This window comes from Phascolarctos cinereus, unplaced genomic scaffold, assembly GCF_003287225.1.
Source record: "Phascolarctos cinereus isolate Bilbo 61053 unplaced genomic scaffold, phaCin_HiC Scaffold_2;HRSCAF=192, whole genome shotgun sequence".
NCBI classification, from domain to species: Eukaryota; Metazoa; Chordata; class Mammalia; order Diprotodontia; family Phascolarctidae; genus Phascolarctos; species Phascolarctos cinereus.
Genome location: NW_027555625.1, coordinates 52,192,932 through 52,205,664, shown reverse-complemented (window position 1 = coordinate 52,205,664; position 12,733 = coordinate 52,192,932). Strand labels below are relative to the sequence as shown.

The 12,733-nt window shown below is 37.3% G+C and overlaps 1 protein-coding gene across 7 annotated transcripts in view; it reads left to right on the top strand.

The window, feature by feature from the left end:
• ZC3H18 (zinc finger CCCH-type containing 18) overlaps nucleotides 1-12,733 on the top strand; it is an 81,519-nt gene that overhangs the window by 38,444 nt on the left and 30,342 nt on the right. For all 7 annotated transcript variants that reach the window (XM_020989171.2, XM_020989174.2, XM_020989173.2 and 4 more), the window contains one exon: nucleotides 11,973-12,164. In XM_020989171.2, coding sequence (XP_020844830.1) covers nucleotides 11,973-12,164 — 192 coding nt within the window. The remainder of the gene's footprint in view (nucleotides 1-11,972; nucleotides 12,165-12,733) is intronic.

Below are 12,733 nucleotides of genomic sequence, written 5' to 3'. Positions count from 1 at the left end.
AAAGGTCCATGTGACCTTAGTGTAATCCTCCACTCCTTACTGTCACTCAGTTCACATATCAAATAGCTAAATCTTGCTGTTTCTACCTCTATAGCATCTATCACATCTGTACTCTTCTCTCCATCCATGTAGCTATTAACCTAGTTCAAGTCCTTATAATCTGTAGCCTGAACTATTGCCGTCACCTCCTAATTGGTCTCCCTACCTCAAGCCTTTCCTCACTCTAAGCCATTCTCCACACCAGAGTGTTTTTTCCTAAAGCATAGTTGTTATCATGTCACAATAAACTCCACTGGATTCCTGTTACCTTTAGTATCAAATATAAACTCAATTCTTTGGCATTCGTTGTTCTTCACAACCTGCCTCCACTTTCCAGCCTTATCACACCTTATTCCTCTCCATCCATGTACTCAGTATTACAACCAAACTAGCCTTCTTGCTTGGCACAAAATAGCCACCTAATAAATGCTTGCTAACTTGACTTCCTGAGACAACACACTCCATCTTCCATCTCCCTTCCCTTTGTATTGACTGTCACTGGTGCCTGGAATGTACTCCCTTCTTACCCCTCCCTCTTTAGAATCCCTACTTTCCTTTAAGACTCAAGTTCCACTTTCTACATGAGGACTTTTCAGATTCCCCTGAATGTTAGTATCGTCACATACCCCCAATTATCTTATATATATTTTGCATATGTCTGTGTACATTGATGTGTAAATTAATGTGGACAAAATAAATTTATTGACATGCAAGTGAACCTCATAATTTTTTGCTTCTTTAAAAATATTTTAATATTTATTATGTTCTCCTTTTGCTTCATTCACTTGTTTCACATGATTTGGCCTTGAGCTTACAAGATTTTGACTCATTTTCTTTAATTATTCACATGGAATATTAAGCATACCTTCTACAAACAGTTCATGTTTCCAAGTCCAACAGTTAAAATCAACCAAGTTCACAGGCAGCTGAATCATCTTTCTATCTCTTGGATAAATATGTACCATAATTTAGTATTCCCTCAGCAGGGACAAGACTTCTGGGCCCACTGGAAATTTTTTTTAAAGTCCCCCAAACATGTTTTGGAGTGGATGTTTTATAGTCTGATGAAGATACCCAATCTTACCTACTCACCTGGATTTTTTCTGACAGTAGTTTTGGCATAGCCTTGAATGAAAAGGTGAGTATCATGAGTAAAATCTACCCTTTCTCAATCTTGAGTACTCTAGCTTTTATGTTGTTTTGCCTATGACAAGAATTTTTCCTTCACGGGAACAGTTAACAGCTATTTGTTTTTAAATTCTTGCTGTTTGTCCCTCCAACTTCAGGAAGCCTATACTAGACAACAGAGGAATCAGTAACAGCCCTTCCATCTACCAGGTCCCTCTGAAGGTCTTTGCCTGTTTTCAGAGAATTAATTAGGCTTTTGTGAATCAGCAGTTTCAGTTCTTGATGATGTTTTTCATTTTCAGCCTAACTTTACTTTGAGCTTCAGGGCAGCTGATACTATTTTGTTGGGAGTTTGAATGATTTTGGAAAAGCTTAACTTCCTCATACCAGCAGCTGCTACACTGTAACAGTCATCGAAGTATGCTCTTGAAAGCTACAGCTTTTGCATATGTCCTTTGAATAATATCCATTCTTAAAAACCAAACCAAAGAGGGCAATGAAATGTGTATATAGATATCACAAAATCATGAAATAATCATGAAATCAGCTAACAAAATTAACTAAAGGAAGCCAATTCACCTAATTTCTGAGAGGTTGCATAGCATGGTACAAGGGTCCTCGAACTTTCTGTTTTCAGGACCCTTTACACTCTTTTTTTTTTTTTAGTTTTTAGACAATTGGGGTTAAGTGACTTGCCCAAGGTCACACAGCTAGTAAGTGTCAAGTGTTTGGTCTGAGGCCGGATTTGAACTCAGGTCCTCCTGACTTCAGGGCCGGTGCTCTATCCACTGCGCCTCCTAGCTGCCCCTAACCCTTTACACTCTTAAAAACTATTAAGCATCCCTCCCTCCAAGAGCTTTCGTTTATATGTCTATTCATATTTACTGTATTAGAAATCAGTCAGTAAATTAAGTGCTTACTATATGTCAGGCACCATGCTAAGCTCGGAGAATACAAAGAAAGATAAAAAACAGAACTTGCTCTCAAGTTGCTCACAATCTATTTTGAGGGAGACAACATGCAAACAATTATTTATAAACAAGTTATATACAGAAAACATGGAAAATAATCAACAGGGAGAGTGCACTGGAATTATGAGAGGTGAGGAAAGGCTTCTGGTACAAGGTGAGATTTTAGCTGGTACTTTTGAAATAATCCAAAGAAGTCAGAGACAGTAGAAGGGAGAGCAGAAGATCTCCTGAAAGAGTTTTGGGGACCCCAAAGCACCCCTGTAATCACACTTTGAGAAGAGCTGTTAGAGTGGATAGAGTGCTGAATTGGAAATCAGTAAGACTTGTGTTTGCATGTACCTGAATTTAACCTAGTTATAATATAGGGATAATGGCTGAATCTTGTTACCAATCCATTTGAACTAATGTTGGCATCTTTCCTGTAAAAATGTTTTATTTCACCTTTGAATGTTTCTTTTTTTTTCTTTCCAAATCTTGACATTCTTTTTCTTTAGATTCCTTGGAAAGAGCCTCTTCCTGATTTTTTTTAAAGGTTTTGCTATATTCAGTTGTTTGTAACTTTTTGCCAGCTTATATCCTATTCCATTTATTACCCTGTATTTTACTAATGGAATTGAATGGATTTTGAATTTTGTCACTTGATTTGTGCTGGACTCCTTGAGTAGTAAATTAGCTAAAGGCTAACTAGCTAGTTGTAATCCTCATTGTAGTCATACATAAACATACCAGTTCAAGAATAAAGAAATTTATACATGACTCCATAGGTACTATAAATGCACTAAGGACTAGGCAATAAGTGGAATGTCCCTGACCTCCCACTCCATTTCTTCATTTAATTACACTCAGTTTTCTCTAATGCACCAAGTGATGAGGAATTGCTTAAAGTTAAACTTCCCCCATATCTTTGTTTTTAATAATACAATATTCAACCTTTCCTTTAAAGCAAAAGCAATCCACTAAGTATGCCATTATATGGGGAACTATAGACATACATTAGAACTGTGTTAAATCATGGTAAAAATCTGTGCTTTCTTTGATTTAAAACTTCAGGGGCTTTCCCATTTCAGAATTTTATGGCCTTTGCAAAGTACTTTTTGTGGCAGTGTTTTCCTTGAGCTCTTTGAAAGAAAGAGGTGTTACAAATCTTTTAAAATGTCTTTTTTTTTTAAAACCACTGCTTCCTGCCAGTGAAAAGTGAAAAAATTCCTGAAAGTATTTCTCTACAGGCAGGCTGTTGTGCTTTCTTTGTCAGATTTGAAAGCAACTTTCCTGGTAATTCATACAAAATGTCATCACCTCACTTGATTTGTTCTTTACAGACTTTCTTTTTGCGAACTTTATTTAAAAGTATCATCTTCTTCCTTTAAGGCCAGCATATTGAGGAACAAGATAATGGGTGCTGTTTTTCCAGTTAGACTGAAATTCTTTACATACTTATTTAGCAGCACGTGGCATTGCTATCAGTTCCTTCACTTACTAAAGGATTGACTCAAATTAGTGAGTAGCTTCACATTTCTACCTGTTCTGCTGTAATTCTCAGGGACTGATAATTATCCCTGTAAATTCATTATGCTAAACCTCGACTTGTTCCCACTGAATTCTGGAATCACCAACCCATGATTTAGCTTGGTTCCAGGTTTTATATAAATTAAGCTGAAAGGTATCTAATATTTAGTTATCCTTTCTCCGTTTTATAAATGTGAAGAACCATTTGCATTGCTCCAGTTTTCAGGAGCCTCCTTTGTACCTATTTGAATCATCAGTAGTAGCTTGGTTCAGCAGAAACTTTGACTAACCTTAGAAATACATAGAATACAAGTCAGATCTGTAGATTTGTGCACATCTATTAAGTAGTATGACACTGGTTCTTTCATCTTTTTATTCAAGTATTTGTTCAGCATTACTTATTAGGGGCATTGTAGATTAAATTCAGGCTTGAATAGGGTTTGAAGTAAATGATCTTGAGGTCCCTTACAAAGTTTTCAGACGTATCTCAAGCTCTTTAGCTCTATTCCTCAAGGAGCTAACCTACTGTGCTCCAGGTAAATTTAGTTCATGGGCTGTAAAGCTGGAAGGAGCCTCATGACGTCATACCTGGATTATTGCAGTAGTCTGCTACTGGGTCTTCCTGCCTCAGGTTTCTTCTACTCCAATCCATCTTCCATTCAGCCACTAAAGTGATTTTCCTAAATAGATTCCATCATAGATTCCCCTATACCCCTCACTCAGAAAACTCCAGTGGCTCCCTATGCTTAATGTTCTATTTGGCATTCAAAGCCTTTCATAACCTAGCCCCTCTTCTGCTTTCCCAGTCTTCTTCTACATTACTCCCTGTTACATACTAACTGGCCTTCTGGCTGTTCCACAAACAAAACACTCCATCTCTTGGCTCTGGGCATTTTTTCTGGCCATCCCCCTTGTTTGGAATGTTCTCCCTCCTCATCTCTGCTTACTGGCTTCCTTTAAGTCCCAAATAAAATCTCATCCCACTATCTTCCCTCTGTTAATTATTTCCTATTTTTCCTGTATGTAGCTTGCTTTGTATATATTCGTTTGCATGTCATCCCTCCCATTAGATTGTAAGCTCTCTGGGCAGGGACTGTCTTGCCCCTTTTTGTATCCTTGTTGCTTAGCACTGTGCCTGATATATAGTAGGCACCTAATAAATGCTGATTGATTGAGATCATCTAGTCCAATCCTCTTATTTTTACAATTTTTTTTATATGTTTGAAACAATAGAAACAAATGAGGGACCTGGGACCCAAAGTGGGGAGTAAATTGCCTGTGGTCACATTGGTACTAAAGTATAGTAGAGTCAGAATTCAAACCCAGGTCCTCTTACTAAATCCAGGGGCCTTTCAACTGCATCACACTGTAGAGAGCACAGAGATGAATACAGTTATTCCTTTCGCTCAAAGAGCTTCCGATCTTGTTCTTAGTTTACTTCTTGCTCTTCTGTCCTTTATATTACCTACTTTTTGGTTGTCAAATCAGACATCACTTTTTGGTAAACTAAGTCTCATGGGGACAGTACGGTATCTTTTTCCTGTCTAGTAGTATAGTATTTTCCCTTATCTCTTACTGATGCATTCTAAACTTTTTTGTATATCTGGGGGCTCTTAAATTTCAACATGAGTCAACTATTATTTTACAATCAAAAAAGGCTGATGCAGTCTTAGCTTGCATTGAGGGATGTCTGGCATCCAAAAAGATGACAGTCCCATGATATGCTGCCCTGATCAGACCATAATCTCAACTGGGCTTTTCTGGCTTTATGGCAGTCCTTTTATTCTTTCCTGATTGACTGTCTTTTGAAGTCTGCACATCATCTATTCCAAATGTTCTCTCTTTCCTCAAGCCACTTATAGCACACTGTTCTCAACTGTGGATTGTACATTTACTTTAAAAAAAAGTCGAGGCCATGTATACTGATTTCCGTTTTCTGTTCTACTCCACATCTTTGTCATGTTTTCTCTTTTGTCGTAGTCTCAAAAGGTCATTCTTCTTGCCAAGACAAACCCCATCTGTGCTTTTGATCCTCTCTGAGTCTTTGGAGAGCTTTAATTATTTCCTCCTTCTTTAGAATCTTTTTTTTTTACTTTTTTATTGTGAATTTAATTAACAAACGTTTTGTTATACCAAAAAGCTGCCAAATTGTACATTCTCTTTTCTCTATTGACTATTAAGCATATATACCAAGAAGATCAAGAAGAGAGGGGAAAAAAAAAACTAGTATATACAAGAACAGTTATGTGTAGAAGCATTTTTTGTAATTGCAAAGACATGGAAACAAAATAGGTGTCCATCAATTAGAGAGTGGATATAAATATAATTGAATATTACTGTTCCGTAAGAAATGATAAATATAACAGATTTAGAGAAGTAGGGAAAGGAATGTATGAACAGAGTGAACAGGACCAGGAGAGCAATTTGGACAATAAAAACAATAGTATTATAAAGAAAAATAACTCTGAAAGACCTCAGAAGTCTGATTTAAGCAATGAACAATAATGACTTACAAAGAAAAACAGTTCTGAAAGACCTCAGAACTCTTGATCAAAGCAGTAAACAATAGTAAATTAGGAAGAAAAATGACTGATCAAAGCAGTGAACAGTAGTGGCTTTAAAAGACTGATGAAACATACTTCTCTTTATTCATGGGCTCTTTCTCTACTGTCTACAAACATGCCCAAATATATACCTCCCTTAAAAAGTACATAAACAAACTTTTGGTCTTTTCTATGCCCTCAAGCTATGATCATTCTGTGTCTTTTTTCTGTTTCACTGCCAAACTCCTAGAAAAAGCTGTCTGCAGTCATTGCCTTTACTTCCTCACCTCTCACTTCTTAGACTCTTGAAGTCTGGCTTCCAACTATATTCAACTGGTACTGCTTTCTCCAGGGTTGCTAGTGAACTCCTAATTGCCAAATCCAATGGTCTTTTCTCAGCTTTCATCTTTCTTGACCAATATGTAGATCTTTTTAAAAAATAATTTTTTAGCTCTTAAACCTTCCCAAAACCTCTTGCCTTGGCTTTTTTTCAGGAATTCTGTTTAGACTTGTGCCCGGGCTACATTTTTGTTTGAGGTTTTGCTTTTAGATGTTTTGGGGACATTCTCTTCTTCTGGGTTCATACCTTGTGCTTCCCTGTCTGTAACTCTTTATGATGGGATTCTTTTTTGTTTGATCATTTTATAGCCCACTTCTTGTCTTTATGCTAGTACTGGGCTGGGCTTTTCACGCTTCTGGGAGGAATTCTGGGCTAAACTTTTGCTCTCTTGGGCAGCTAAGTGGTACAGTGGATAGAGGGCTGGGTCTAGAGTCAGGAAGACCTGAGTTCAAATGCAGCCTCACACACCTAATTAGCTGTATGACCCTGATTAAATCACCTAACCTCTGTCTTCCTCAGTTTTCTCAACTGTAAAATGTGGATAATGCACCTACCTCCCCCAGGTTGTTGTGAGGATCTAATGAGATGGTATTGGTAAAGGGCCTAGCATATATGTTTTTTCCCTTCCCCTCTTAGCGTCCTTCTGATTTCTTAGAGTATTAAGTGTAGTGCTATTTCAGGATTTCAAGGACAGTTCAGGTTGGGGACCAGTAAGCTTTCTGTATTCTAAAAGTGATGTGATCTGGGGCAAAGTCTGCTCACTGACCTCCTGGTTTGAGCTTTGCAAGTTCCTGACCCTGGTTTGGGTCTGATCAAGATGCCTGTCACCTGGTCCCTGGTTGGAATTTTCCAGTAGATTACTACTGGACTGATGATTACTGGGAAGTTCTGCAGTTTCAGAGTGAACAAACTATGGGCTTCCCTTTGGTCTGGGATTCCTGCGTTGGGTATTCATGTGCAGGGTTCAGTCCATCCAACCAATTCAGGATCTATCTGTTGACATTGTCGTCAAACCCATACCTTTCCATATTCTCCAGAATGATAGCATGAACTACTTTAGTACAAGTTTGGCTAGAATCAAGGTAAATAATCTGCATCATTCACCTCATCTATTAGTTTAGTTATCCTGTCAAAAAAAAAAAAAGGAAATTACACTAATCTGTCATGACCTGAGTTGTTGTTTATTTAAAACATTTTATTTTCAGCTAATATGAATTTTTCCAGGAATTAAAATCAAACTTAGAGGCCTAACGTTTGCAGTCCCTAACTCTATTTTCTTTCCTTTATTAAAAATTGGGAACAGCATTTGCTCTTCTCCAGTTTTGTGGTTCTTCTGTTTTCCATGATCTTTCAGATCATGGCTCAATGATCACATATCTGCCAATTCTTTTAAGAACCAAGGATGTAATTCACTTGGGCCAAGTGACTTGAAGTCATCAAATAAACTAGGTATACTCCCTTCTGATCTCTCACTTAGCTATCAGTTTGTTTTGTGATTCTAGTGTAAAGGTGGTTACTCTCTTCATATAAAACAGAAATGAAATAAGAATTAAATAGCTCCATCTTCTCTCTCTTGTCAGTTATCTTATCCATCCTAAGCAAAGATCCTATCCCTTCTTTGATCCTTCTCCTCCCAGTATAGCTAAGAAAAAACCAAAACACTTTTATTGTCCTTAGCTCACTCTTGAACTTTCACTTTTCTGATATTATTTTTGCAAAAGCAAGACACCTCCTGTTACCTGGCATTGCTTCTAGCTTCTTTACATTTCTTTTTTAAGATATCAATTGACTGATTAATTCCATGTGCATTTACACTCGTCTCACCAAACAAATCCTTTTTTTCTCCTCAATAGAATTATTTTCCTTCATGTCTTTGGAATTTTATTCTTAAGGTCATCCCATCGTTTCTAGACTGACTTCCCCTAAAGCATTTTAGGCCAAAGGATTTTAGATGAGGATTTTAGACCTTTCCTCCAGACTGTTTGAAATCTGCTTTCCAAAAATCTTGGATTCATGTCAAACCATGCCCAGGTTTCTTCTCCTTTATTACAAACTCTAGGATGGAATTGACATTTGCCACTAAGGTTTCCATCATTTCTGTCCCAGAAACCAGTTCCTTCCTGTTAGTGAGAATCAGATCCAGAATATAATTTTCCCTTGTTGATATCCTTCTTCTACCTTTTAAAGGATGAAATCATCACCAAAGCAAATCAAGATGTTATGAGCTACTCTGCCTTTGGAAGAGAGAACTTGAACAGATTTCTGGATGAGTAAAATTCTCTGTCTTTATTATGTCATAACTCTGTGTTTCCCACACTTCTTCTTATCTATTTACTTTTTCTGTCTAGGTGGTCTATATTATTCTCCAATGGCTAAATCACTTTTGGTTTTCCCTCTTTTGACTTTTGCCAAAATATCCTCAGTCATGTTTCCCAATCCATGGTTCCTGGATTTCCTCACATCTACTGATGTGATCTTAATATACAGTGCTATGCCATTCCCTCCTTTACCTGTCCTGTTTCTTTCATATTCATCATTGAGATTTCTCCCCCATGAAAGTTCTTTTCCCTTTGTCTTCCTTTCCTAGGAAGGGAAGCTCTACTCAGGGTTCATCGTAGCCAAAAGAAAAAGCAGCATGGCTGAACGTGGCTGTTCACATCACTTGGATGAGTTTAGGGTCACCAACTACAAGCCTTCCAGTGAGAAGGAGGATCTCTAGGCCTTGCTATCCGTCCTGATTCGGTGTCCTAAAATTCTCTGGTCATTACCCTCTGCCCTGCCCCAGCACCCTTAGCACTTGTGGGCCTTTCTGTCTGCTCTGCAGCAGAAGTGTTTTATGTATATTGTCTCCCCTAATTGGAGTGTGAGTTCCTTGAGCCACCCTGTCTCCTTTTTTCTATTTGTATCTCAAGTGCTTAGCATAATGTTTGGCATAAAGGAAGCACTTAATAAATGTTTTTATTTTTATTCATTTATTCAAGTTAAGCTTTAGAGTATTACGTTGGTAGTAGCTGACTCATGTGAAAGTAGATAAAAGATATGTCAAGTACATTTTTCCATAAAGTAAGATAAATGGTAGAATGAGCTTAATTTAGTAGTATCCTCATAATAAAACCCTTTAAATGTATGAAAATAATCCCAAATGTAAGAAAAGTACAAAGCAAATAGAATCTAGTATTATATTCATTTCTTTTGTGGATATATTAAGTGCCTGTTGTGGATAATACATCTAGAAGGAAATGGAATATAGCACAAAGACAAAAAAGGCATTGCCTGTCTTCATGATGTTTTTGGTCTTATAATTGTTCATTGCTTAAAAAATATGATCTGCCACCAAAATTGGTACAGTTTCCATTTGATATCTAGATCTGAGAGCATTTTTGAGGTTTTTTGGAATTATTTTTCAAAGGGCTTTCATGTTCATTGGGTAGCAGTTGGCAGGATATCCTACAGAGATGAATTCTTGAATGATTTGTTTGCTATTTTGACCTGTTTGCTATTTTCTTGAAGTTGTCAGCCCTTGAGAATAAGATACTTACTACTTCACTATCTCTGCCAATAGAAAATCCAGTACCTCTTCAGTTGCTTGTCATCAGAGTCCCAATTCTCACATTGTTGGTAAGAGTGTTTGGAGTATATCCAGAATTTCCTGCAGTGTAACTATGTGAGAAGAAGACTGTGTACAAATAGTTTCTGGGTTCCGCACTGCTACTATTGAAGCAGCCGATTCATTTGGATTTCAAATAGTTTTATCCACAGAGTAGGTGGGAAATTCTTGCTGATGTGAAAATGTTGACTCTATGAAGGATTGTAGACAACCTGGATTAACCAGTCTGTCTACAATCTAAAATAGTCTCTTTGGACTTGACTGTGATCATGGAGACAAGCCAAAGCTCTTTTTGCCTTCCCTCTTATAGCATAGAGTTTTAAATTTTAGGACCAGTCACAGGGAGAGCAAAGAGCCTCCTACCTTCTCTAATTCCCTTCTTTTTCCCACCTCCCTTTGTTATTACTATTTAGCAAGACTGAAATACTCTCTAATGATTAAGGCAAATCCTGATTATGAAACACAAACTTCCTGTTTAAATGTTTAGGCTAAGATGACAATCCCAGAAGTAAAAAGGCAAAAGAACCTTTTAAATGACCTCTCTCAGAATGTAATTATCTGGTTTTTCATTTCCTTCCTTTATTACTTTAATACAATAGGACATATGGTTATGTAGCAATGGTTTAGGGACTTCAGCTGAGATAAGAGAAATTTTAAGTATTGATTTTGGTGGTAATGTGTATTTAGGTTAATTCAGGTGTTATACCTATATCTAAAGTTTTGTGTTCCCTGAGTGTTGGCATAGTGCTAAGCACATGGCAGGAACTGAACAAATACCTGTTGTCTAATTAAGCAAATCCCATCACTGCTGTTAACAAAAGAATGCCCCAAAAGCAAAAAATGGAGCACTGATCATTTTTGTTCTGATCATTTGTCCCACTGACTATCTTCATCTGATATAACATTCTATAAATGATTATCTTAGAACTTTTTTCCTTAGGGGTCTGTAACCATTAGCTTTCCCAAATCCCAAACTGTTATTCTTAGCACTGTGGTACTACCTAGCTCTGTCAGAATATATTTATTATCCTGGGGTCTAAGTCATACTTTCTAGGCATCTGCCTTTCCTCAAACATTGTGCCTCAACCACATCTTTAATTATAAGAACTATTTTAGTCAGCTAAACCTGTTTGTCAGGATATTCAGTTGGAGAACAGTTCAGTCCCTGGGAGCTTCATACCACAACCAACAGAGTGCTCATGGTGGTCTCACAGCTGAGATTTGCTTTCATCAAATTATTTTTCATTATTGTCAGTTTGTTAAGCCATTGTCCACTAAGTTCATTATAACTTACAAGTCAGCACTGGTCACATGGATTAGTTTGTATTTAGGGCCTTGTAGAATATCTTCTCCTTATCAACTCTTACTACCCCTGAATCTTACTTCCTATGTTCATGGTTCTTTATGAAACTTTATGTTTCCTAGTTGCTTGCTTAATTTTTTTTAGGATCTCTTAGGTTTTATGGCTTAGCTAGGTTGTTTACTGATTGTTGAAGCAATAAAACTTATCTCTTTAATATAATATAATACTCTATATTTTAAATTTTGTATGGCTGGATTTTTAATTTTATAGACAAGACTTTTATTGCATTGGGTTAGAAGAGATAAGGGAATCCTGTACCACTTTGCTCAATGGAGGGAGTGAATCTCCCTTTAAAAGATAATTTTCCTCCAAGAGACAGTGTCTCTCTGCTTCTAGATAGCTTTGCCTTTTATTTACAAAGTTGGCCTCTGACCAAAAAGGTGATAAATTGAGTAGAAGATATTTGGAATATCAGTCTCACACTATAGTAGGAGAACTCTGTTCTTTATTAAAGTTGGTCTTTGTGTGTTTTCAGCCGTCAGCCTGAGCCACCAAAGAAGGAAACCACATCAGCTGGCCCACAGGTGAAAAGAGCAGATGAATGGAAGGATCCTTGGCGACGATCGAAGTCCCCTAAGAAGAAACTTGGTGTATCAGTTTCTCCGAGCCGTGCACGGAGGCGTCGAAAAACATCTGCCTCATCTGCATCCGCGTCCAATTCTTCCAGGTAAAAAGAGCACTTTTTGGGAAAGTGCAGTTTAGGATACAAGGCATTGTTATTCCTGGATTATCTTCTTTAGATATTTTGTTTGTTGTTAGTAACAGCTGCTGTGTTTTTATTTTGGACTAGGGTTTTTTTTGTGAGTAAAACATATATGAAGTTGTTTTCCAGATGCACAAAAGTTGTGAAGAACATCTGGGGTGGTTTTGTGGATTAAATGAAAGTAGTAGCCACATAGAATCTCTCTTGCAAGGCTACCAAAACCAATGGGTCCCCTGCCCCTTTAAGACCAGTGTTTGACAGCTGGTAGAAATTTAGTGTGTTGGAGAATATAATATTAAATGCTTTCTATGAAAAAGCATCTAAAATTCTGAGTCTAGATTTTTGTTTGGGCTGGGGGGTGGGGACGGTGAGATAGATGAGAGGACAGTGACAAGCTATGCTCAATGTTATGAGGAAAAAAATTTGTAAAAATGGATTTGACTGAGTTGTGCCCGTAAATCTTTAAATAGAAGATGGATTACATACTTTCTGGGGAGAACACAATGCTGTTTAAAACCAAGGTTATAACACTT